The sequence below is a fragment of the Ursus arctos genome, unplaced genomic scaffold (genome assembly GCF_023065955.2).
Source record: "Ursus arctos isolate Adak ecotype North America unplaced genomic scaffold, UrsArc2.0 scaffold_13, whole genome shotgun sequence".
NCBI lineage: Eukaryota > Metazoa > Chordata > Mammalia > Carnivora > Ursidae > Ursus > Ursus arctos.
Window position 1 is genome coordinate 27,236,236 of NW_026622797.1, and position 27,254 is coordinate 27,263,489.

At 41.0% G+C, this 27,254-nt stretch overlaps 1 protein-coding gene across 10 annotated transcripts in view; it reads left to right on the forward strand.

Annotated features, from left to right (window-relative positions):
* The window catches only part of MAP7 (microtubule associated protein 7), a 163,537-nt gene that overhangs the window by 123,413 nt on the left and 12,870 nt on the right, over positions 1–27,254 (forward strand). For 7 of the 10 annotated variants that reach the window (XM_048226102.2, XM_048226096.2, XM_048226099.2 and 4 more), the window contains exons 6-16: positions 2,513–2,623; positions 7,908–8,021; positions 12,821–12,948; positions 18,875–18,990; positions 19,335–19,618; positions 21,559–21,787; positions 22,942–23,137; positions 23,318–23,419; positions 23,794–23,844; positions 23,941–23,998; positions 26,607–26,709. In XM_048226102.2, the coding sequence (XP_048082059.1) occupies positions 2,513–2,623; positions 7,908–8,021; positions 12,821–12,948; positions 18,875–18,990; positions 19,335–19,618; positions 21,559–21,787; positions 22,942–23,137; positions 23,318–23,419; positions 23,794–23,844; positions 23,941–23,998; positions 26,607–26,709 (1,492 nt within the window). The remainder of the gene's footprint in view (positions 1–2,512; positions 2,624–7,907; positions 8,022–12,820; positions 12,949–18,874; positions 18,991–19,334; positions 19,619–21,558; positions 21,788–22,941; positions 23,138–23,317; positions 23,420–23,793; positions 23,845–23,940; positions 23,999–26,606; positions 26,710–27,254) is intronic. The other 3 variants (XM_057311021.1, XM_057311018.1, XM_057311019.1) reach the window with 1 other exon arrangement.

Below are 27,254 nucleotides of genomic sequence, written 5' to 3' on the forward strand. Positions count from 1 at the left end.
ACTGCTGTTTCTGCTCTTAGTTTGAATCTAAAAAAACATGCATTTTTGTTTGCTCTATTCTTTTATTCCTAACATTCAGTGTATCCAATAGAACCCCTTTATTTTAAAAATTCTGAAAGCATATTATCACAACTTACTTTCCTGTGATGTTAAACCATATTTGAATGCACTGTTTTTGTTTTTCCCTTGCCTCTTAGTGACCCAGTGGTACTTGGTGGGACACATGTCAAATCTGTAATCATAAGGCTCATTTATGTGCTATTTTACTCTAGGGGCAGTTTTACATATAATTCCATACAGGAAAAGCTATCATGGTATATATTTTTATAACCTTACTTTTCTTGCTTCCACACTCTGAGTTTAGTATATGGCCTTTATTTCTGCCACTCAGAGCAAGAGAAGCTAGTGCTGTATTTGTTAGCTCTGGAATAATATCCATTTTTATAAGGGCTGTGAATTAGAGAAAATTGCTGCTATACAAACATAGAGAAGTTGAGGGGCGCCTGGGTGGCACAGCGGTTAAGCATCTGCCTTCGGCTCAGGGCGTGATCCCGGCGTTATGGGATCGAGCCCCACATCAGGCTCTTCCGCTATGAGCCTGCTTCTTTCTCTCCCACTCCCCCTGCTTGTGTTCCCTCTCTCGCTGGCTGTCTCTATCTCTGTCGAATAAATAAATAAAATCTTTTAAAAAAAAAGAGAAGTTGGAAAATAACTGGAATTTGCCAAAATTCTCAAAGGTCACAATGATCTGCTGTGATCTGAAGAGCAGCGACCTGGTCTTACTCCTTTATAACAATGCCTCACTCAGGATGGGCACTCAGTCAGTGTTTGCTGATCAAAAAACAGATCTTACAAATTAAATTTAATCCAGATTAAATCAGTGTGTCGCCCTACCACTCACACATCAACTAGCCCCGGGTTGTAAATGTTTTAAAGGGACCTTCCTAAATCCTTTCGTGAATTTGTATTTTGTTCGGTGAGAAAAAGAAATGATTAAAAACGGTCTTATTATATTAAGTAATAAAATCAATACATGTTATACCTCCATCATTCTCACCGTGCGGAGTAGGCCTGCGTGGAGACACGATGTGCCCCGACTAAAGTTTACCATATAAAAACAGTACCAGAAAATGTATTGCTATCGGTCACCCAGAAATGGCTTTTGTTATCCTTCCTTGTGTCCCTGGACCTTACATTTCATCATTAAGATGTTCCTTTTGATATTTTATCCTCAATCTTCAGGATTGCCCCAAGAGCCTATCAGTTAAGGGTTAATTGATGTCACAAACTTCATGTCTGGGTTTGTTTGTTTTATAATTGAGTTGCTTCAACCATACAAATGCCTCCCGGTAGAGAGAGGAATGTCGGATGCTGGTAGAAGACTTGTCTGTCCCCCATACGCTGTAAATAATGGCCAAAATGGTTATTCTGTGGAGGGACGTTTACTGTAAAATTTTTGACGACCAATGTCACTTAGACCAATGGGAACTGGGTTCTAACGGCATCTACCACAAGGATTATTTTTTGTTTTTAGTTTTAGAAGAGGCTGACAATAGGAAACAAAATATGGCAAGACCCTTTTAACTTGACCGTCATAGGTCAACACATCTACTTGCCCTCCTAAATAAATATAATGAGGTTTTTAGACTTTTTTTCTATGCCGTTTTATTCAGGGAACATGATCTATTCTACTGAGCCTGGTTACAGCTTGGTTCCATGATACAGACAGCAAGAAAGCAGAGTTGATTTTTGCCTTTCATCTTCTCGCTGAACTTTAAGAATTACTCTGAAGTTACTCACCTACAGGATCAAGAGTATTATTAATTAACTTAGAGAATTCTGATTTTCTTTATATTTTGTTGGGCAAGTTTGTGGGCTGATTCTACATTTGTAAACCACCCTAAACTTGATGTTACAGGCACAGAGGTGTGGTTATTCATAGTCTTTTAAAAAGGAAATTCTACAGTGGCCATCCATTCCACACCTAGAGTATTTCTTCTTTCTTTTTAATCTGTTTTTCTCTAATAAACTTTAGTGCCCTGGGTAAAATGACTCTACAAAAAAAGGTAGTGTTCTTTTTCTTTTTTTCTTTTTTCCTAGTGTTTGGATTCTATTTCACCAGCCCCATTACTACCCCCTTGTTCCTAGTTGGGGAAATTCTAAGGGCATCGACTTTTACAATCACCTCTCTGCTGTGTGGTCTGCCCCATTATTTTAGTTGCCCTCCACTGGCCTGCCTTTGGTCCTCGTCTGTCCGTTGTATTAATATGCTTGAATTTCCCTGGCTGACAAACTGGTGTGCTAAATATTTATTTTATGCTACAAGAAAAATGAATTTTATTTCTAACCTTTAAGTTACCTTTAAGATGTCCACTTAGAAAACTGTGCTATTATGTAAGATCTAGTAATAGAGCTGAAAGCATCCAATCCTAGTTTTTCCTTCCGTCAGTGAACTAGGAAATTGCAATCCTGCATGCCGGCTGTCAATTAGCATTATCTCCATTTGTTTTAGATCCAGACAGGCGGTCAGTTTCCACCATGAATCTTTCGAAACATGTTGATCCCGTCATTAGCAAGCGGCTCTCCTCTTCATCTGCAACTTTACTAAATTCTCCAGATAGAGGTACAGTCAAAAGGAAAACAAAAAAAAGTGTTCTGTTACTTACTTAATGCTTTTTTTTTTTTTCTGGATGTTTACAGCTATAAAAATAAGCATCTGAAGTTGCTTTCCCTACGTTTCTTAAATAGGAAGAACAAAACTTCAGAGTAAAAAAGCAATAAACGGCTGAGCAGCATTTCCCTTGCGACAAGAACCTTGCTCATTTTAGAACTTGGCTGAATGGTTGCATTTAGCAGATGAAAGCGGTGCTTCTCAACTTTTTAGTAAATGAGTTTACAGCTCCAGAAATCACCCACTTATCCACCAACATGCAACTAATCTTTGTTATGAACATTTATTTTACTTCAATCATGTTGTCTTTGACTTTTCATCTGTACTTTGGGAATTCCAAGCTTTGACTTTCTAAAAAATCTTAAACGATTCATGTTGGTAGATTTCATTTTGCTCTTTTGATTTCTCATTTAACGAAACCTTGCTTACTGCATTACTTGTGTGTGTGTGTGAGTGGTTTTTGGTGTCCATTCATTTTGCTCTTAAGGGATTTGGCCTAACTTCAAGAATATCATCATTGAAGCCTCCTACGACTTTTAATAATCATAGTCCTCCAATTAATGTTTTATTTGAATTTTGAGTTTTATTCGTCCCATGGATTTACAGTACATGAATGTTGAGTTATTTATAAAATTAACTTTACGTATTTATATTTCATAGAAGGAAAAATCAAGTTTTTAAGATACGCTACGGTTTTACAGAACTTAAAATGATTTTAATTAGAAAGCCAAAGACTTATTGTGCAATATAAAAACACATACTCTTTAAAAGTAACAAATTGTGGCTATTTTGAATGCTTTGTTAGAAACTGGGAAACGTTCCGTGTTTCTAGTCTTTAAAAAGTGCAACGTGTGTGTGTTCTGTATGTGTGTATGTGTATTCATATATTTTGTATTGTGTAAAAGTTGTGTCATTGTAATGTACAATATTATACGTGTTGATGTTATTTTATGACTAATAACTAATCTCTTAAAGCAGTAAATGTTGAACAATTTCCTATTCTTGCCTTTTAACCTAAACCATTCCTTTTTTTTTTTTTTTAACTAATTTGCCTAAATCATCGAAATTAGACTTGTAGTCAAATTAGGGGCCTTTTATATGTTAGAGAAAAGTATTATGAATTACCATTCCTTTCATAAATAGCCTTTATTTTCAAATCCCTTCCCTTAGTATAAAATATAGCATATGAGTGTGGTTCTTACAGTTGTCCACTCATCTTTTCTTTGGATTTGCTCACTTAGCACTTTAATTTCATATTTCTGTTGAACCTATGTCTAAGACAAACTACAATTGGGATTTTACGGTACTTTGAAGTCAGATCTTACCTACTGCCTCCTGCAGTTCCACAGCTGAAATTAGGGTAGATGGGCAATAAACCGAACAATAGCCTACCACCCTTCTATGGGATGACAATGATTTATCAACTAGCGACAGGATTGTTTAACAGATTCTGCACGATCGTATCTGATTGGATATTCTTAATAGAATCTTAGAACTGGGAACGTTTTATTGGATGGCTCCTCTGTTCCAGTTGGGGTAACAGAGGTCCAGAGATGATGGACAGAGGTGAAAGACCCAATTTAATACCCTGCAAACTAATTGTTGGAGAAGAGGATCTAGCAGAGAGATCACCAGCTCCTCGCCTGTGTTGTTGCTACATGGCATCTTCAGTTCTTGCCTTCATGGATGTCCTTCCTTAGATCAACCCTGACTGTATGCGTTCTTCCTTTGAGTGAGGTTAGGGATCAAGGGAAGTTCAACAGCCAGGTCCAGTAAACTACCCCTTGAATCATGGAGCCTATCAAATCAAATCCTAAGCTGGACTAATAGGATCAGAGGGAGAGCACTAAATTTGGGAGTTCTGCTTCTCTCCCCATTGTCAAAAGAACTGTGAACCATCAGTTCCTGGGTCTAATAGGCAAGGTCAAGTTTGGCCAGGGAAGAAGATTCAGTTCATCCAGGAGTTCCCATATGGTCCAGGAAGCATTTTTTTTTTTTAAGTTAGACAAAACTTTCAGTAGGGCAGTGAGGGGGCTAGGCCTTTTAATGAGAATAAAAATTCTTCTGAATTTGAACTTCTCTAATTTATAAATTTAAGTAATTTCGTTAATTTTCTTTTCTACTCTTTTTTTCTGCTATTTTTAAAAGTTGGTTATGCTTTATTAAATTAGGAAGCATTCTTACCAAATTATTAAATTAGAGGCTTTTACAGACAAATCTATTAAAGGGTGTACACCATTTACTAGATTGTCTGAGCTTTCTCAGCCCTATAGCACAGGCCCTCAAGCTGATATTAAATTGAGGCTCTGATGCTATCAAGGTTGACATTCAGCTGGAATGCTCTCCTGGTTATTAAAAATACTGAAATATTTCCATACCAGTTGGTAAAGATCCACTTCCCCAAGCTGTGCTTCCCCAGGTCCTCCAGAGCTGATGCGTGACATCCATTAGTCCTGTGCCTGTGCCCTACTTGTTTTTAAATATTTTGATTATCACTCTTGAATATCGTGTCACATAGACTGAAAAAATGACCTGAGTTAAAGGAAACCTCTGATTACCAAAGATTTTTATAATTGCTGAGATAGAATTTTGCCACTGGAAAGTTTTGCATTAAAAATGTGTGTTTCTTAATATTCTTAAGATACCTACTTAACCAGATTTTTCTCAAGGAAGGATAAGGAGTTTCAAAAACAGGAAATGAAATTGCCTCCTGTTTGCTTAAACTTAGTCCATACATTTCCCCTGGGATCTAGGTCACAGGGCACAGTATAGATCCGGAGCTGCATCCTGCCCACAGGCAGGTCCTGTTTGACCAGAGCAGGGGTTTTGTTCTTTTTTAATTTGAATTCACTGCCATCATTCTAAAAATGGAATAGCTCCTATAACATTTGGGTTTCCTACTTCCCATGAACTGTCAGGACCTGGCAACACTCGCCTGACTTTTGCGTGGCACCCATCTGAAACTGAACAGCGGTTTCCTGCTTATGGAAGAACGTGGTGGTACAAATACCTATAATGTTCGTGTGCCTCCCCTGCTCCAGATGGTCTGTCACAGGAGTTGTCGATATCGCATTTTTAAGTGCTTAAGTAGGATCAATACTAAAAATTGTTCTACGAGAATTAGTGTCTCTTCCTTCAGAAGCTTGTCATCTTAAAATCAGGCCCCTCTAGTTGGGAGAAAGAAAAAAAAACCAATAAACTAACTCTCCTGTGCTAACCTTTACTAAAAAGTTATCTTATGAAAGAGATCTCTCTCTCTCTCTCTGTCTGTTCAGGGCACAGTAATGAATGCAGAAGTGGAAACGTGTTCCTTCTGGCAAAATCTTTCATGCGCACTGTCAGATCTATAAAACCAATCTCTTTGGATTTGCTTTAAACACAAGTCAAAGAGGGTTTTGACTCTTCATTTGAGGCAAATTCTTTGTTTGATGCTTTGAAGACTCACAGAAATAAAGTTAATGAACTTCTTAATCCAGGGGGAAAAAAAACACATGTCTTCTCAATGGTAAACCATCTCTGCAGGTGGGAGCCAGTCATCCCGCAGAGTTTGTCAAGGAAAGGAAGCATGCCTCTCTTCTTCCCCTTCTCATCTACTTGAAAAAATATAGTTTTGCTGAAGATTTTCGTTTCATCCTCCTCACTCTTCCTCATTGGTTTTCCTGTGTGACTATATTCTATTTGTAGTTTACATTCAGTTCCATTGCTGCTGCTCACACATGCACTGCCATGTTATAGTCATGTCTGCCCTTGTTCCATTGTGTGCTCTACCGTGTGACTGTTACTCTATTATATATATAATTGTAAATATACAACGTATATGTATTTGTATAATCCTTTCATTTGTCTGTCAGATAAGATTTGATTTAACTGTGAAGACTCTCCTAATAACAGAAAATGTAATAAATAATTCACTAATTCTTAAATTCACTGCAGCCTTGATCAAAATAACCACTTTCTTAAAAATAAAGTCAGGTAATTAAGGTACTTACTGGAGGTTGGTAGTTCCTTTCAAATAGAAGCAGATATTTCCTATACCAACATTTAACATCAGATAACTTCTGTTAACTAAAACTAATTTTTTAGAATTTAAATGTCATTGCTTTAAAATACAACATATAAAAAATTATTGAAAGAACAGTCACTCCAGAGGCAAGAGGATTTGCACCTGCTGTTTATGGTACAGAACAGAACTGGCCTTGTCAGGTTTAGACAGTTTTTAAAGACTTTTATCAGTGACTTGGGAGTGTGCCTAAAATAGAGATGTATGGTTACCTTACTTTATATTTGTAGGATTTTGCAAGCTTCTTCCCTGATATTTTTGGAAAGTAGCTTCTATATTTTCGTGGGCCACAACTGGAAGCTAATAATATAAGCAAAGTCATTAATTTATAATTAGCATGAATTTCCTAACAGTGGTCTTGCCACCAAGCCCCAGTACAGTTTGGTACTATATTCATTGCATTATTCTAAATTAATTTTTGGAGTCTTCACACACCCACTAGTAATTTGTCACATTAAGTTTATATTGGATTTTGGTTTTCCCGTTTAATTTCATCTTGCTTCAGCTTTATCCTTATCCTCCACCAAAATGTTTATGTTGTGGCCAAACAGGGACCTGAAAGAACCCGGCTTGCTGAGTGGAAAAGTCAAAAGGAAATCCCAGACAGCTTTGCATGAGCCCTCTTTCCTTTTATTAGATCTACTTTTCCCCCAATTGACGAAGTAGCAGTTCATGGACATAGCAAAATGTAATGGAGACCCTTTCTGCCTTCATTCATACAGAAATGCAGTCTTGCGTTAAGCTGCCAAAGCCTGTGTTGGAGTTGATGATTCAAGATACTTAGGAAGCCCTTTGGCTGAAGTGTGTGCCATTAGTCCACTGCCCATCCTGATGGGGGCAGATACGTACGCCTACATGCCAAACCCGAGGGTGACCTGGTATTTCTGTTCTGTTACCCGTTCACTCCTAAAGGAGGGTGCTAGGCAAAATCTGCATCCATAAAACTGACGTAGAGCCCATCACAAACTTAACATTTTGAAGAAAGGCAACATTACGGACCAGCTCCTCCTTTGGGCAGAGTTCCCGTCTCCCAGACCCTATGCCAGCTGTCCTCCCTGGAGAGCCTCGTCTCTTGAAGACCTGGCATATGGAAGCAATCAGTATGATGCTCTTGCCCCCCCCCTTGCCCCCCTGGAGAGAATTCCTCTAACATCTTGCTTATGTGGTGACGTCTAGCTCGCCGCCTGCAGCTCAGCCCATGGGAGAGCAGCGTTGTTAACAGACTGCTGACGCCCACACATTCGTTCCTGGCCAGAAGTAAAAGCACAGCGGCCTTGTCTGGAGATACAGGTAAAACCGTCAAGGTGCAACTTTCTTGGCGAGGTAAAGTCCTCCTTTTGAAGCACACCGGAGCCACCCCGGTCCATCTAATCACGTCTCGGGCTTCCCCAGTGTGTTCGCTTCTCTCTCCCTGGGTGCAGTGGCTTTGGAAATGTCTGTTGGTGTTGGTTTCACGCTCCTGGTACTGTTTCCTCTTCGCATCTTATCTGGACACCAGATGCCAGGCAGACAAAGGACACCCCTCCCTGGGATCAGACGGCTTCAGAGGCTTCTGCGTGTTTGTAACGTCACCAGAAAAACCTGCCCCTGCCCCGCCTTTCTCTCTGCCCCTGCATCTGAGCAGACCATCAGAGGCAGACATGATTTAATATTTAATACTAATAGATGGACTTGAGACTAAAATCAAAGCCCAGGTCGATTTAAGCAAGAGTTTCACAATGTGGCTGTGGGCTAGCTACTTCTGCCTGCGCAAGGCTTTTGTATGTAATCTAGGAATTAGTACCCTCTCAAATCTCTAAGAGCTGTGGAGAAGGCTAATTACAGTCTTCTTCTTTGTTACGTACTTTGAAAATATGGAGCATGTGCCAAGTACTAGTTATTATAATTAGTTATAACTCCTCTACATTTTTGAAATGCAAAGCATGCCTGAATGAGCCAATTAGTTTAATGAGAAGTTAGTGGAGAGCCTATATCTAGCTGGAAAGAAAGATACATACTCAGCTTTTGGCAACGTCTCTTTCATGGTGAGTTGATTTGGTTTTTCCCAAATATCTCTGGGCACGATTGGTCTATCTCTGTAACCAGGCTAGCAGGCCTTGTCTTTGGCACTTGGGAAATTACACAGCCTCTTTGTAAAGTTCCCTTTAGAAATGCTTGGCCTCTGCAAGTCTCTTCATGTTCATTAGCCCTCTTTGCAAATAATTCTTGGTGGTTTTATGATTTTTTTTTTCATCTCTGGTGCCCAGTGAGCTAATAACAGCCCTAATTCTCACAATACCCCCAGGAGGCAGTCGAAAAAGCAAGTGCAGACATTCCTACCCCACCTGCTTGTGGAAACCAAGTGCGGTGATAATGAGTGACTTATCCCAGAGCCACTTAGAATTCTGACTGGTGGATTGGGTCTTAAACGTGCTTCCCCCCCCCATCCTCGGCGCCTGGGGTGACGTGCTCTGTGGACAATTGTGCATTCAATTAGCTGGACCACTGTGTTCTGTGTTTCCTGTGAAGGAACTCTCCTATCAGCTGTCACATCGCCTCTGAGATTTTTCCAGGGGAGAAAGTACAACTTATTTCAAGAGAGTTTATTTCCTGTCTGGGAATGTCATACTCTTACACAAGTCATGAAAGGTTTTCCATATGTCCAGCTAATTGAAGAAACTGAAACATTGCTTTCAGTCCTGTTTCGTAGGAGCTAAATAGTCTAGGGCCCTCATGCTTTGGCATCTCCACCCCGTATGTTGTTTCATACTGAATGACTGCCTTGCAGCTGAAAAAGTGTCTGTCTTTGCTGTTTCTGTCACTGCTAACTTGTGTCAATTCTTTTTGCTCCTCCTCTGGTCCTTTACGACATCTTTCACTCATTCTCCACCCACTCTGCCAGCCCGTCTTCCCACATTCCCTCTTCACTGTTCTACTCGATCAGGGTGCTTTTCACCTGCTAACTGGCTGTTCTCTACTTTGCAACTTTTCCATTCTCCATTTCACAAATGAATACATTTCTGTAATTTATTTCACTGTGAAGCAGTGCGTACACCTTTACTTGAGTTGCCGCTCTTATTAATACATTCCTCAGATCATTGTTACCTTATTATTGCATTGATACAGCTTCTATTTAATGAACCAAAACTGTTGTTTTAATTTTTTTTCCATTTGAAATTATCTACGTAAACATCCCTTACGTCTATCTTGTCAAAAACACTGTATTCATCACTTCTCCTTTTTCCATCTGCTCTCCATGACTATTCTTCCTTGTCTTTCCATTTTACGGTTGTCTCTTGAGTTCATCTTCTATCCGGTGGCCATTGGCGAGAGGGTGATCTGCATCCAGAGCCAGGATTACAAGAGCAGATCGAAACAGCCATCCTTACCCCTGGGGTGTTTGGTGATGCAAACTCCTAGAACGAGCAAAAAGAGCCCTTGAAATTTGCAGGAGTCTCCTACCTCTCATTTGTGGCGACTGCTTTGGGTTGACTTCTCTGCACCCATTTTTTAAAATACATCTAAAATATATGTGATTATCACAGCTCAGGGTTAAAAGAGTTGATACATATAAAATGTTTAGAGTAGTACCCACATATAGTAGGCCCTCAATAAATGTTATTAATATTATTATTTTACTTTATAAGTTTTTTATTCTCTGTGCTCTACTCCAGCTACTTGCACTGCATTATTTTTTCTCTGCACCTTTTCACATGGTTCATTTAGAAGATCTTGAATAAATTAAATTAATGCCCACTTGCTACCAAGAGTGGAAGGAAGTAGAGATATTACAGAAGACTTTCTACTGGACACTCCATAGGAGAGTTTTCATGTTTAATGAAACTACTTTGGGATACCAAGAGCACTCTGGGAAAATAAAAATAGCTGTATTACTGCACTTACTCTTTTCTTCAGAAGGGCAAGATAATTCCAATAAATGATTTAAAGTTTTCAGGTTTTTCAGTAGTTGCTGTTCAGAACAACAACCACCAATTCCATGAAACAATGTCCTTTGAAAGAATTCACAGTGTGTGTTTTAGCCAGACGATGTTCCTTGAACAATTAAGTTTGAGGATTTTTGTACAAACTACACTAGATAGATTTAAGGATATTTTTTCCTTTGCTTAATATTACCTCAGCACTGTAATAAAGAATGAACCAGAGGCGTGATGAGATTGGTGTACACCCATGATCATCTCAGGAAATGTTCCCTAGATACCCCCAAAATTATTTTTCACTGGAGGAAGATGAACTCCTATTTCTGTGTTTCCTTTTTCCTGTCAGACCCTGGCCTCAAAGCAGGGCTTGTGGTCTAGTGTTTCTTGATTCTGGAGCAAGGTAAATGGCCTCTGGCTGTGCCCTGGGCAGCCTGCACCTCTCCTGGTTATTAATCCCACAGAAGTGCCCTGTGCCAGGATGTTATTCTTCAAATGCATTTGATTGGCTTGGAAGAGTGTTGCATTATTGAACTCTTCCGTGTCTGGGAAATGCAGAGGCTTTGCTATGGCTCTTGGAAAAGGTTATTTTCAAGTAGTTTCCCCTGTGATCACAAGAAGCCAAATGAGACTAGGTTAGGTTCTTTCTCCTTTCTCACAAAAAAAAGCAATCTTCCTTCACCAATAAGGTCTGAAGCAAAGTTTTATGTCAACTCCCAAGTTAAGATACACGTATTCTTTAAAGGAGGACCAAGGGGGAATGCAAAGTGTTTTAGTTTTTCCTGAAGCAATAGAGTTGTTTTCAGAGGACTGGAAAAGAGAATGCAATTTCCAGTCCATTCCCATTGCCTTGACCATTTAGCAATGACCGGAAAATACTGCAAATCGTTTAATAAGAGAGCATGTGAATAAATGAGCAGCAATCTGATCAACTTTCTGTCTGTAGATTAAACCAAAATGACAAACATTTTTTAATTCTCTAATTCCAAAATTCCTAATTTGTCTTTTGAACTTTTGAATTTTTAATTTATTAATAAATACTATTATACTTAGCTGAAGTAATGGTCTTTTTAAAAAGTTTGCTACAATGGCTATAGGTGGGTAAGGTCATCTTATAACATAATCCAATCACATAGTATTCTCCTCAGGAGTGATGTTTGTCTTCTTTTTTTGCTGGAGAACAAGATTTCGGGCTGAAATCTGAAAAGGAACCTTGGAACCTTAGTACGCACACTTTTGACACCTATGTAGTGTTATGTGAACTTCCTTAAACCCATTTTTTGTTCAGAATCACCTGATTAATGACGGAGTTCCTGTGAAGGTGAATAGTCAGAAACTGCGATTAAAAAAAAAAAAATCCCAACCTGAGTAAAACAGTAAAAGTCACAATTCAACTTTATTTTTGGCAGTTCTGACATATGTATGTTCTGTTCACCATTTGAAATGATTACATCCCATATCCCTATACCTTCTGCTGCTTGTTCTAAACCATCAGATGCCTTGGCTTTTGGGAAAACCCAGAAGCCATGCATCTGATTTGGCTTTAAATGGACAAAACATCTACAGAATTTGTTTCTGGAAATTATTAGTTACCCTTGTAACAAGTCTTAACACGTAGTATGACTTGGTTGTTTAACTTGTAAACCTGCCGTTGCTTTTTTCCACTGGCTGTTGAACTTTACCCCTGAAATAGTTGGAGTCTATCTTGCCTGCTTGCTTACTTTCTGTCTCTCCACCTTTTGTTCCAGCTTAAAGCTAAAAAGGAAAAATCTGATTATAAACAGTCCTTATACAAAAATGATCTGTCACTAATCTAGTGTTTTACCAGAACCATCAGTTCATAGGAATACAAGCCCATTGCTTTCCTTAATTATTAGGGTACATCTGTATCTTTAATCACTATTTAAATAGCCAAATAACTTAAATAGTCTAGATTTTTCACTTGGACGTGGCTTCTTTTTGGACACACTGTAAACTGATAGGACTGTGAGGAGAGTTGAATATGATGGTTCTGGACACCTTTAGGTAATAACTTCTTCTCCCTACTTTTCTCTCTATCTCTGCTTTGCTCCTTTTCCTGAACCCACTTTTGGCTTTCCTTCAACTGCTCCCCTGGCACTCTTGTGTGTAAAACAATCACCTACACCCTAGTTATCCCCATTTGTCCTCGTTCAGCATCTTGCAGCCCCATCAACACCATGCCCTACAAAGCTGCACACTCTAGAAATCTGACGGATCGACCAAAATTCTTGGTAACACCGCCGGAGGGCTCCGCGCGAAGGAGGACAGTCCACTGCCCCGCGGTGAGTAGCCGTTGGGAACAGCCAGGAGAGTCTGTGCTGTTTCTTTGCAGAGTGAACACCAGCCCCAGGTGCCGTGTGGATGTCAGAGTGGGAGGTGCCCACACCTGGGCAGTAGAGTCCCCACACTTCCTCTCCACTCGGGAGTTGGGCTCCCCCTAAAAATGTGAATTTGAGGATGAAAACCATCCTTCATTTCAGTTTGTGTGTGTGTGTGTGTGTGTGTGTGTGTGTGTAGCTGAAATAACATATGGGAGCCCTCGTGCGAATAAAGGCTATGCCAGCACACTTTTTCAGGTTTGCAAGTCAGAAAGCCCCAGAAGGGGGGTGTGGGCCTGAGTGGCTGCCTCTGCATTTTGTTAAACCATGTCCAGGAGCTGGCTGAACTCTAAAAGTGGTTCACCGAAAAGCAAAATAAAGAATTTTTGTCTGCTTAGCTAATCCCTGTCAAGGCCCAAATCTTACAATACAGTAACAAAGTATTTTGAAAACACTAGTGATTTGCTAGGTAACGAATTCTTGAAAGGCAATTGGGCTGTGTTATAGACTCAAATTTTGCAAGTGAAGAATATAATTTGTACTTGTAATTACTGGCAAGGTGCTGAGCTCACATGAGTTTTCACCTATAATTAATTTCATGCCGTAAATGCAATGAGGTAACTTGTGTGTCTTTAAGAATCATTCTTCCTCAAACTGTGTGTTATTTAGTATCCATTGAAAGAAGTAGATACTGTCTTGTGGTCTTCAGTCATTTTACTTCCTCTTAAAGGACTCCCCAGTCAACCAGATGGCATTGCCTCTCTCCCATGGGAATACCATGACCTGTTTAATGAAAGGCCGAACAATTTTTTTTTTAATCTTAACTTCCCAGAGTGGTTGAGATTAATAAAGTTGATGGAGACTTAAAAGGATTTTGCTTAGATGTTTGAAAATAATTTGAGGGTTGTGAGAGCTTGATGGCTTTGCCTACAAGCAGTTTTCTTCCAAGCCCCAGGCTTTCAGGAATCAGTGTTTAATTCCTGATTGAGTCAGACCTCCAGCCCTGCAGGGAGGTCTTGCCAGTGAAGCTTGGAGGTGAAACTACCTTTGATGTCTGGGTCGAGGTTCATCATTAGCACATTGGTGCTTCGGAGAGCCTAGCTGTGGATAAAAAGCAGTGGTTAGTCAGAACAGCTTTGCCCCCAAAGGTTGGGGACTTACTGGAGAGAGAGTAGCACTTAGCAAAGGAAAAGCATCTTGCTATGAATAAAAACACAACCGAACACGCCAGGAGGGAAGGATGAGAGCTGACCCTTGGCCAACAGATTAAAGAGAGGGATTTGTCATCACATGATTCAGAAGCTCCACTTTTCTCACCCATTTTAATTTTTTTTTTTTTGAGGGCTTTGTCTTCCTGTATTTGATTTATTGGTCATCTTTTCACCTCTTTACCAAATATTTACATAAATACCTATTTCTGGAAGTGACTTACAAGTCTTTCATACCCCAAAGCTGCCCTGTGGCATTCAGTTGAGCCACCAGTGACCTGTGGTCATGGAGCACTTGAAAAGTGGCTAGTAGAAAAAAAAGAAAAAAAAAGAAAAAGCAGCTAGTGAGAATGACAATCAGAATTTTAAATTTAGTTTCCTTTTTAAAAATGTTTAACTATAGTAAAGAAAATGTAACAAAATTTACCACTTAACTATTTTTAAGTGTACATTTCAGTAGTGTTACATACACTCACATTGTTTGTTGTACAGGCTATCCCCAGAACATATATTAAATCTTGCAAAACTGAAACTATCCCCACTGAACAACCACTCCTCATTTCCTCCTCTCCCAGCCCCTAGCAACCCACCATTTTACTTTATTTCTTTGAATTTAACTACTTTAGACACGTCATATAAATGGAATCACACGGCATTTGTCCTTTTGCGACTGGTTTATTTCACTTTGCATAATGTCCTTAAGGTCTGTCTGTTCATGTTGTAGCATGTGACAGGATTTCCGTCCTCTTTAAGGCTAAATGCATTGTACGTATGTATGCGTGTGTAGACTCAGGAACACACACATGTACACGTATACCACATTTTGTTAATCCATTCATCTGCTGGTGGACATTTGAGTTGCTTCTGCCTCTTCAATATGAACAGCACTGTGAATCGCCCTGCTGTATACACTGTATACGTGGGTAGCAAATATCTCTTCAATATCCTGCCTTCAGTGCTATGGGGTATATACCCAGAAGTGGGATTGCTGGATTTTGTATTGATTCTATTTCTAATATTTTGAAGAACTGCCATACTGTTTTCCATAGCAAATGCACCATTTTACTTACATTTCCACCAACAGTATAGAGGGGTTCCACTTCTTCCACATCTTCACCAACATTTGTTATTTTCTGGGTGTTTGTTTGTCTTATAGTGACCATCCTAATGGTGTGAGGTGCTGTCTCACTGCGATTTTGATTTGCATTTTTCTAATGATCAGTGATGTTGAACATCTTTTTATATGTTTGTTGGCCATTCACATATCTCTTTTGGAGAAATATCTATTCAAGTCCTTTGCTCATTTTTTAATCTTATTCTTTAATTTATTTAATCTTTAATTTTAATTTTTGTGTTGAGTGTAGGATATGTCCATATTCTAGATATTACATATTCTGGATATTAATCTCTTATCAGATATATGATTTGCAAGTATTTCTCTTATTCTGTAGTTTACTTTCTTATTCTGTTGATTGTATCCTTTGATGCACAGGAGTTTTTAAGTTTGATGCAGTCCCATTTGTCTGTTTTTGCTTTTGTTGCCTGTGCTTTTGGTGTCGTATCCAAAAAAAATCCTTCATTACCAGATCCAGTGTCATGAAGCTTCCCTTGTGTTTTGTAGGAATTTTATAGTTTTAAGTGTTATATTTATGTCTTTAATTCATTTCAAGTTAGTTTTTGTATATGGTGTCAGGTCCAGCTACATTCTTTGGCAGGTGGATATCCAGTTTTCCCAGCACCATTTGTTGAAGAGACTTTTTCCCCATTGAGTGGTCTTGGCACCCTTATTGAGGATCCTTTGACCATGTACATGGGGGTTTATTTCCAGTCTCTTGACTCCATTGGTCTCCATGTCTCTCTTTATGTCAGTACCACACTGTTTTGATTACTGTAGCTTTGTAATATGTTTTGAAATCAAGAAGTGGGAGACCTCCGACTTTGGTCTTTGTTTTCAAGATTGTTTTGTCTCTTCAGGGTCCCTTGAAGTTCCATACGAATTTGGGATAGATTTTTTCTATTTCTGCAAAATATGACCTTGGATTTTGATAGAGGTTGCTTTGACTCTGTAGATCCTTTTGGGTAGTATTGACATTTCAACAATAAGTCTTTTAGTCTGTGAACACAGTGTCTTCCCGCTTGTGTACTTTTTTAGCAATGTCTTTTAGTTTTCAGTGTATAAGTCTTCTGCCTTCTTGGTTAAGTTTATTCCTAAGGATTTAGTTCTTTTTGATGCTGTTATAAATAGAAATGTTTTCATAACTTTCTTTTCAATTTTATTTAGTTTTGATTCATTTAGGTCTAAACTCAGATAGCCAAATGTGTCTAGTGGCTAGCTTATTGGACAGCACAGATATAGAACATTTATATCATCACAGAATGTTCTCTTGGACAGCAGGGCCTTGGAGTATCAGTCTATATTGTCTCTCTTGAACGTTATTTGTACTCTAAACCGAAGTCTAATTGTAAAACAAAAGTCTTTGTCCTGGTGGTACAATGTCCGCTGACATGTGCACCTTGCTGTGTATGTTCCACATTAACCTGGTGGGAAATGTCAATGGGAGAGATTATTGAAGAGACCACTGGCTGTTAACACGGGGAGGGGGAGGAATGCCTGTACATGTGTGGTACCCAAGTAGGTGATGGGGTGACAAGACTAGTGAGAAAGCATCTAAAAGATCCTAAGAGGGTTAAACCACCTACCTGCCTGAGGATGTCGTCTCAAGTACTGAACATTTTTCTAAACCTCTCTTTTTGCTTGTTTCCCTACCCCTTTAAGATGATTAAAGGGAGAGCAGTTTTAGGAAAGGAAGAATTGGCTCAATGGCACTTTAACTTTTTTTTTTAATCCACAAAGAAGGATGATACAGTTCTTTTGTAGGTTCTTTCCCTCAGTGCCTGTCTTATCAAGACACAGATGATGAAATTCATCCGTTTCCTCGGCATCACAAATTACCCTGCCTGATTTATTTTCTCACCCAGATCTCTCCTTAATTCGACTTCAGCCAAATTAAAATGTTTTGAGGAAAGGGGGGAAAAAAAACTACTTGAGGTGCTTAACACCAGCTTCCCTTGGGAAGAGCCCTGGGCCTTCTGCTCTGGCACTGGTAAGCCAGAGACATCACTGCCACCCAGTATAGCAGCTAAAAGGGTCCCCTGTGCTAGCTGCCACTTCTGCTACCCAAGGACAGCAGCTGCATTCTGAGGCCCCACCTCCCACCTTCCGGGACCAGAAATGGGGGCAAAGGCTGGTCATGCAGCCACAAGTGATATAGAGCTGGTATACATCTTGTAAAGCTCTTTCCTGCCCCAGTCTTTGTTTTATTTAGAAATTCCAGGAAGACACTGAGTATTATTTGATACTCATGTTCTCCCCCCACCCTAGCCCAGTCCATCAACTAGGACACTACAAAGGAAAGTGGAGAGAAGCAATTAGAAGGGACACTGAAGGGGAACAAGAGGGGGAAAGGAAGGAAGAGGGGAGTTGATGCTTGCACCAGGCAGAAAGGAGAGAAAAAGGGTACACTGCCAGCTTCTTGGCCCTGCGGCTAGGTAAAATACATAATGTTCTGTCCCTTCCTTTGGACTGTCACAGTCTGCTTTCCTGCAAGGGTCGCACAGAGTAAAGTCCTGACAGGTGCTCACACGGTCCTTCCAGCAAGTAGCCAGTCCCATTCCAGGACATGGTTGGCGAGTTTTAGATACTTAGAATGAGTCTTTCTTGCTCTGTGCGTGTTGTTGTTGTTGTTGTTTCTGTCTTTTTGTCTTGGTTGACTATAAATTACCAAACACTTCTGGGTTTCCCTTTGCTCATTTTGACTTAGACAAGGTATCGCCTCTGGCGGAATTTCTAGTATGCAGTTAGAAAAGGAATGATGTTTTGACCCACTCTGCCATTTCAATTTTATCTTTAAAGAAGATTAAAGATAGCTAAAATTCTTCACCTTGAACCTGACTTTTCCTTCAAGAGCAAGAGGCCATTAGGTGAGAAGGGAATTATTTATACAGTGTCAGTATAAAGGGAAAAAATGAATTAACGTCTGATGCAGCAGACACATAAATTTATTTCTTTAAGATTTTATTTATTTGAGAGAGAGAGAGCACGAGCAGGGGGAGCGGCAGAGGGAGAAGCAGACTCCCCGCCGAGCAGGGAGCTGGACACGGGGCTTGATCCCAGGACCCTGAGATCATGACCTGAGCCGAAGGCAGACGCTCAACTGACTGAACCACCCAGGTGCCCCGGAAACATAAATTAAAAAAACAAAAACAAAAAAAAACGCTGAGTGTGGTATGTTCTAACGTAGAAAAAAAAATGCTGAAGAGAATAGAAGTGACTTTTATTTTGGTATTTGTGTGGATTAAACAAAACAATGAGAGATTTTGCCCCAGGTGGTTATAGACACAAAGTAAGTATAGGTGCTTTCAAAGAGTATAAGTGTACTCTTCTTTAACAAGTGTAACTCCAGACATCCAGAACTTTATTCAGTGTCAGATGGTGTTAATTCAGTTGTAAGGTTCAGGTTTGAGCTAACAAGGGCTTTTTGTGGAGTAGAATGGATATAAATGACAAAGGCTGGAAATTTTCCAAAAAGTCACTCAATGGGTTACAGCTCTGCTATTGAATACTGTGAATGGGACTGTCCCTCTCATAGCAAAATCTAATTAATGTGTTTCTCCGAACTTAGGGCTATAAAAGAGAGAGGGAGAGAGAAAACCTACCGTTCTACCCCACATCTGGCATTCGGAGGGCGCTGTCTCCATCTCATCCCAAAGCAAGATCACCAGCTCCCTCCCGACTTTGGTAAGTGAAATTTAAGAGGTTGGCTGGGTTATCCCATGTTGAAGAATTTGTAGCCTCTGTTCTCTGAAAGCAAACTATTTATTCTCTCCACTCTGTTTGACATTGACTTAGGGAATAACATTTTTCCTTGTAGGAAAGGAAAAAGGAAGTGGGAATGAGTCTCTAAAGTGAATATTTCTGTGGTTGCCACATAAAAAACAAATATGCCAGCTCAGTATTTTCATTTCTTTTCCTTACTGGTGCTGGCATTCTAGGACTATGACATGGTAGAGGAGTGGGGAAAGGAAGGGTCTGGCAAGTCTGCTCTGATGGCTCCCGTTCTCTTTCCCCTGTGTGTTGCCCAGGCTTCCATCCAAATCCTTCCCTCATCTGCCTGGCACACCCAGACCAACCTCCTCCTTGCCTCCCGGATCGGGCAAAGCTGCCCCTGCTCAGGTCCGGCCCCCATCCCCTGGCAACATCCGCCCTGTCAAGAGAGAAGTCAGAGTGGAACCTGAGAGGAAAGACCCCGAGCGGGAACCCCAGAACACTGCCAATGAGCCATCACTTAAGGGCAGAACGCCTTTAGTGAAGGTAGAAGAAGCCACAGTTGAACAGGGGACACCTGCCGAGCCTGAGGCTGCTCCTGGTAAGATTCAGCTGCCTTGTGATGAAGTGTGGGTTGCTTGCTCTTCTTGGGGGACTTGGAAATTTTACTCCAAGGTTAATTTGGGGAACTTTTCCTACGTGCGAGTTTCTTACGTATAAAGAAAGAAACATCCAATCAAAAGCCTGTTGTTGGAGACACAGCGTATTAATTCAGGTATGATTTATGATTCCTTTTATTGACTGAGTCTAATTTTTCACAAAATGTGCCGTTCAGAGAACCTGCATCAGGATTGCTTATACTAGTTATCCGTTGCCGTATAACAAATCAACCTAAAACTTTGCAGCTTACAACAACAGTTATTCTATCACACAGATTCTTGGGTCAGGAGTTTGGAAGCGGCTTAGCTGGGTTGTTGGAAAATGATACACACACATGGCTGAGCTCCATTTCGTGGTACATGAACCTCTCCATAGGGTTGCTTGATCTCCTCCCAGTCTATCTGCTGGACTTGCTTCCTGGCTTTCCCCAGAGAGTGTGATCTGAGAGAGAGCCTCACGAGGAATCCACAGCTTTTATGCCGCGTCTCAGGAGTCATACAGAAGTCACAATTTCTTCATATTCTAGAATTCTTCATATTCATAGAAGCAAGTGACTACGTTCAACTCGTACACAAATGAAGGGGAGTAGTCTCGCCCTGTTAGAGTGAAGATCTTCAAACCGTTTATGGAAATAGTTCTAATTCACCACTCCTATAATGTTTCAAAGTACACAGCCCTGGCCCTATCTTAGACCTACTGAATCCGAGTACGTGGTGGATCCAGGGACTGTGAAAGACACTAAGCTCATCACTCAATTCCTGTGCAGGATTGTCAGATGAAATGTAGAATGGCCAGTTATCCTGGGCATAGGGGATTTTAAGGACCACTGGCTAACATATGGTGCTTGATGGAGGTCGGAATTCATTTCAAAAGACCCAGTGGATCTCATCTCTGCCAGGCTAAACCACATGCTGTTTAGAAGTTTAGAATCACCTGGAACTAGGAATTCAATATTTTTTGTTGAAAATTGTCTTCATTCAAAAGTTTTCTCCTTAAGACGTAATTTGAAGATGGGGGTAGGGACAGTGTTGTTAGACAGTAGAAGGGTCCAATATTTGTTTGCATGGAAAGAGAGAGAAGAGAAAGGCCAAAAAGTATCCTGAGGGCAAAGAAAAATGCATTAATCTTGAAAGGAGGGTCTAGAATACCAGTGGTCACACCTCCCAGTGGAGTGTCTATGTGGGACCCCTGGCTACATAGAGTGGCTCTCTAGGCCATTTCCTGAATGTGGATATGGTCAGAGGACTTGTACTGCCATCTTGCATCTTGGCATCAGGAGGGACAGTGGAGGTCCAAAGGGGTAACACGAGTGCCGGCTCCTAAAGAGGCCCTTGGCTCCTCCCATCTCAGACCTAGAGACAGCTCCGGGTAGACAAAAAGGGATTTCATCTTCTTCCGGTGTCATCGTCCCAGCCTGAATCTGGGCTCATGGCAGGGATGCCGAGGATGGTCATGGAAAGGCTCTGGTCTGCTAGTAATGAATAGTCACCAAAGAGGAGGAATTTTTTTAATGTAATAAAAGGCAAATGGAAGATCTCATTTGCTTTTTGCTTAGAGTATAACTTCCCACAGAACCTAACGTGAGACTCTATACTAAGTACACATTTGATATATGTTGTTAACTGATTAACTTGTATAAAAATAAGACTTGGTGACAGAGTGTCAGCTTGGTTGGATGTCTCACTTACACATGCACCTTTTTGTTATCTGTTGCTTGGTAACAAATAGAATACAGTGAAACCGTGAGAACACACAGTAATAAACATTCCCTTTTCTTTTATAATGATGAATTCTAGGCCTGGGGTGTGGGGAATGCTAGTTTTTGTTTTGTTCTTTGGGTTTTGTTTCCAGTTGGTTTTCTCCTTGTACCTGTTTGTACAGCTGCTTCAGCCGCAGCCCCAGCCCCAGCTTCGGCCCCCGCTCCATCGCCGATCCCAGCCCCAGCCCCAGCCTCGCCATCCACTGTGACTGCTGCCGCTTCTCCCAAGACCTCTGCAGGCACTACCGACCCAGAAGAGGCCACGAGGCTGCTAGCTGAGAAGAGGCGGCTGGCCCGAGAGCAGAGAGAGAAGGAGGAAAGGGAGAAAAGGGAGAGGGAAGAGCTGGAAAGGTAAAGCACTGACATTGCTCAATGAGCAGGGACATCCTAGGGATATCTTGGATTAAGTCTCCAGTCTGAGAGACAAGAGGTGGTAGTAGTGATGAAAGTGAATGAACTAGTTGCTTCAAAATCATGCCTCTGACCACTAAGTCATTTTCTGAAGTCACATTTTCTTACTCTAATGACAGTACAACAACATTGATGGAGAAAGGTTTAAAGAAAGAAAAAAATCTATCCATAATCTTAACAGTTTTCAGTAATTGGAAAAGTGGATTTTGGGTAATCCTTTCTAGTCTCTGAACAGTGTAGGGGTTTATATACATACATAGATATGTATACACACATACACACACACACACACACACACACACACACACGCCTGTTTGCATAATTCTAACCACAGTAGAGATACAGTTTTACAGTCTGATTTTTTTTTTATTGAATATATTTCTAATCTCCATACTTCCTCATTATCTTTCTAATAATTATTTTAAAGCCGCATGGTAAAACCTTGCGTTTTCTTCCAGATAGAACTCTCGGGGAGTAGCTGGGTGAGACAGTTAAGTGCCCTATCATTGCCTGCTAGGCAGGGTGCTAGGGACTGTTGGCTTAGTTGGCCTCGTCCTGGGGCTAATAAAACCAAGGTCAAGGACAGTTTTCTTCAGACAAGCAGAACTACATCTTGGGGGAGGATCGCAGCCCCAGTGCTAGGCAGCAACCTTGGACATACCCTACACTTGATCACAGCAGGGAGCTTGCAGGGTCTGTCTTCCTCCTGCCCTATAACAGAACATTGTAACCTTTATTAATTTACAAAGATTTCCGGGGGAGGAGGGGGATAGGTGTTCAAATTCATTACTAAAATGTCCCATTATCGGATAAAACTAGTCTCAGCCTTTAAAGATAGCTAAATTGCACATCCTTGCACAAAACAAGCTCTCCTCAAAATATTAGTGGTTTGCATTTTCTTTCTGTTTACCACGAGGCAACGTGAGCCTGGGAAAATGAGGAGCAAGAATAGAAGGTGGCTTCTCATTTTGTCCCCGAACCCGTGCTGAGCGCCTGGCAGCCTCCGAACAGACTGCCCAGGCCGCAACCACAAACTCCAGCCTCTCTTCCAGGAGCGCTCCCCTGGTGTATCTCTGCTTTGTGTCTTTTTCCAGACAAAAGAGAGAGGAGCTGGCGCAGAAGGTGGCGGAGGAGCGGGCGCGGCGCGAGGAGGAATCTCGCCGGCTGGAGGCCGAGCAGGCCCGGGAGAGGGAAGAGCAGCTGCGGCGACAGGCGGAGGAGCGGGAGCGGTGCGAGCGCGAGGAGCGGGAGCGGCGCAAGCGCGAGGACCAGGAGCGCGCACAGAAGCAGGTAGGGGCCCGCCGGCCGGGGCCAGGGCCAGAGTCCGGCACAGGGGCGGGGGAGGTGTCCCCGCGCCTCGTGTGTGCGCGTGCGTGTGCGCGCTCGCATCCGGCACCTGCCCCGTGGGCCCTCGCGCCTGCGCCTCCGCGCCCTGTCGGCCGGAAGCACAGGCCCCATTCTTGTTTCCAGAAGGAAGAAGAAGCTCGCCTTCGTGAGGAAGCCGAGAGGGTTCGGCAGGAGCGAGAGAAGCATTTCCAGAGAGAAGAGCAGGAGCGCCTGGAAAGAAAAAAGGTGATTTTGTCTAAAACAGAAGCCTGCGGTGCTCATGGTTCCCATTCTTCCCCAGACTTGAAGCCCCGAGAGCAAGAGACTAGCTCACCGCTCGCAGGAAGCGAATGCGTTCTGCCCACTCCAGATACACTGAAGTGACTCTCAGTGTTAATCACCTCGTCCGGAGAAATCCGTCTTCATAGTGCGGACGTCACCGCAGACAGTTCCTTCCGACCCGTGTGGCTTCGCAGAATAATGCGGATTAAGATGGCAGGGGGTGTTACAATTGCCCACAGTAACACACGTGTTTGCCTGACCCATCTGCTTAGTCGGGGAAATGGGCCAGGCTCTCCTTCCGCGTCTGACCCCTTTGCTCCATTCTCCCTTTCTTGTAGCGACTGGAGGAGATTATGAAAAGAACCAGGCGAACAGAAGCTACAGATAAGGTACTGAGGTGGCCCTTTTTAAACTATTCTTAATGGAGTTTTTTTCTCTACTTTCAGTTGTAACTTTAATATTTAAAAAAAAAATCTTTTTTGTAGAAAACTGTTGATCAGAGAAATGGAGATATAACCAAGGGAGCTCTCACTGGAGGAACAGGTATTTACTTCAGTGAATTCAAATAAGTTCAAATATAGGATTTTTGGATTGACTCTCTAGAGATCAAGATATTCGTTGATTGATTGCGGGGAGGGGAGGCGGGCTACTCATTGACTTACAGAAGCTTAGGTGTGTGTCGTCTAGTCCAGAGATTTTCCTCTTATGTAAAAGTCTTACATTTCTGGCAGATGTTTTTTCACATTTGTTTATTCTCTAGTAGTGTGCTTAGTATTTTTAATCATGTTACATTACAAATGTCTATAAATGTGGATATATATTTGTATATATCTGTATGTATACGGATACATGCCTAGAGAGAGACACACATAGGAATATATATACACACATGATTAGAAGACTTTTCTTTGTGTTATAAAATTAAATTTCATTTATCATTTATTGTCTACTAAAGTAGTGTGTATTTGTATTTGCTCTCAAGGACTCTAAACTTACACATTTTGATAACTTGTATTTATGGCAGTTCTCACAAAAAAATTTATACCTTTTTAACTCCTGAGTTCAGAATAGAGTTAAAATTAGAAATCAATTGAAATTTCATTAGAAAGTTGTTGATACCTATAGACTTCGGACAGAGATAAGTAATTTCTTGGTGATTTTAGACAAAATTTGATTGAAATAAAATTTACCTTAGTGTATTAGTACCCAAATTCAATAATATTTATTAGATGGTCTCTTTGTGTCAGGTACCTCCTGCATACATTTTCTTCTTTAATTTCTGCTGCAGCCTTATGAGGTAGAAGTGCTTTATCTTGAAGTCAGCAAGCATTTTCAGAGACTGTCATGTGCCAGACCTTGTTGCAGGTGCTGGGATTCACTGTGAGCAGTCCAGGCCAGGTCCCTTCCCCCGAGGAGTACTTCAGTAGAGTGGCAGGCCCAGCTCATACAGCTGGAGTCCAAGCTTATGATTCTTCTGTGATCCCATGTGGTCTTCATGATTGTACATACAGGTGGTTGGTAGATAGCTCATCACGCACTCTTCCTCTTTTCTCCACCTGCAACATCTATGACAAGAAAACACCAGACATACCTCCCTTTCCTTTGCCGTTTTTTTCTTGTAAGGCTAAAGATGAAATGATTTATGTGAAAAAAATTTCTGTAAACTCTAGAGGTTTTCAAAAGTAATATGTTGGTATCTTGGAATTTGGTTATATTTCAACAGAGGCTATCCTAGTTTCTCTATGTCATGATTCCTTCTTAGTGAACTTTTCATATTTTTTTCAAGATGCCCTAATTATATTTGCTCGGAGAGTAACCATAATGGCTGCCTATTAAAGCCATTGCATTTTTAACAGGTTGTCTCCACAAATGTTGTAATTTGTGGAGACTTTATGTAGGCACAACCCCCCATGAGTTTTCAGAATGAGCATTTTAGGATGTAAATTGCACCAAGATGGAGTTTTTTGAGGGGCTGATGCTGTAGTTAGTGCATGGCCAAATTCCTTGTTTTTTGGTTGGTTTTTCCGTCTTTTCCATTCCTGGTTGTTCCCCTATCAATTCTTCAATATTCTTTGTGCCTCAACCTGAGAATCAGCAGAAGCACGAGGGAAGATACAACTTGTCAGTCATCATATCTGTGTTTATCAACACTCATAATAAATCTGGTTTAAGTTACTGCTGCTAAAAAGAGGCCTGAGGGATTATCTGTCTAACAAATATTCTTTTCCCCATCCCCATCCATGTGTGTTGAGGGCTGAATGGCACTGCCAGTGCTCCAAAGAGAATTCTAGGGCAGGCAGACAGGTGAGCTTACAGACCTATCAGAAATCTCCCAAGGCTGCCTGTTACCAGCTTTGTGAATTTTGACCCCTTTAAAAAAGTTATTAATCACTTCTTCAGTTATCAGAATTTCTGGACCTCTGGCAGCTTTACTGAATTTGTGCCAGGCTATGAAATAACACTTCCTTGGAATTCTATTTCAGTTATTCTCTCAAGTCAAGCTGAAACCGTAAACTGCCACAAATTTCCCTGAAACTCTGACCTATATGAAGGTTTACAAGACTTTAAGTAACCCTTGCTTATATTTTGGACTCTGTTGTCAATATCATTGGCTTCAGCTGGACTACAGCATTGAGCATTAAATGAGAGGTGGCTTAGTAAAGAACAATTCACTGGCCTTCCATTCATGAAATCCCTATCATTCTAAGTGTGACTAGAACTAAACTGAGTTTCAAAATTATTTTTTATCACTTAAGCTAGTTCATGAGGATTTGCTCTGAATCCTTTAGAAGATACTCACTGATCAAGTCAGCTTACTGCTATCTTCATCAGTTGCTTTGGTTTCAACATTACATACTTTTTGTTCAAAGTCAGTTTAGTGCAACATTGATTTCCACGCTTACATTGTGCTGGGCACTGTTCTGAGTACTTTGCATATGTTAATACATTTAATTCTCACCATAGTCTGTGAGGTGTAGGTATTCTTATTCATGAGGAAACTGAGACACAGAGAGTTGGTGGCCTGCCCAAGGTCACACAGCTGGTAAGTAAGCAGAGCCAGGACATAAATCTAGGCATTCTGGCTCCTGGGGTTTAGGTTTGATACTACAGTAGTAGTAACTGTTTGTCCCATCTTCTTTGCTGTGTCCAGTGATATCTGCACTTCCGTGTATGACAAACTCTCCAGGAAATGGAGAACCAGTGGCCAGCCCACATGCGGTTACCTCACACCAATCAACAGTGACTGTGGAGAGGTGAGTGAAACAACTGAGCCCTTTTTACTGATACACATGAGAGCAAAGCACTAATCCCACCAGAACTTCTTAGGCCTGACAGAATTTCAAAGTTTTATTTATTTTTTTTTAAAGATTTTATTTCTTTATTTGGCAGAGAGAGACACAGCCAGTGAGAGAGGGAACACAGGCAGGGGGAGTGGGAGAGGAAGAAGCAGCCTCCCAGCAGAGCAGGGAGCCCGATGTGGGGCTCAATCCCAGAACCCTGGAATTATGCCCTGGGCCGAAGGCAGACGCTTAACGACTGAGCCACCCAGGCATCCCAGAATTTCAAAGTTTTAACATAAGATTTATTTTCATTTGGGTTCATTAATTTTTGGTAGAGCTAGTAATTCTGTAGTCAGAGAAAGGGAAAATATCATTTTCTTGAGTCTTTAAATATGATGGTTAGGTTTGTGTGTGCCTATTAAAGAAAATTAGAGGGAAGCATTTATTTATATATATTTAACGTGATCTGGACTATATTCACACCCTTTAATGGCATATTTTCACCATAATATTCTCAT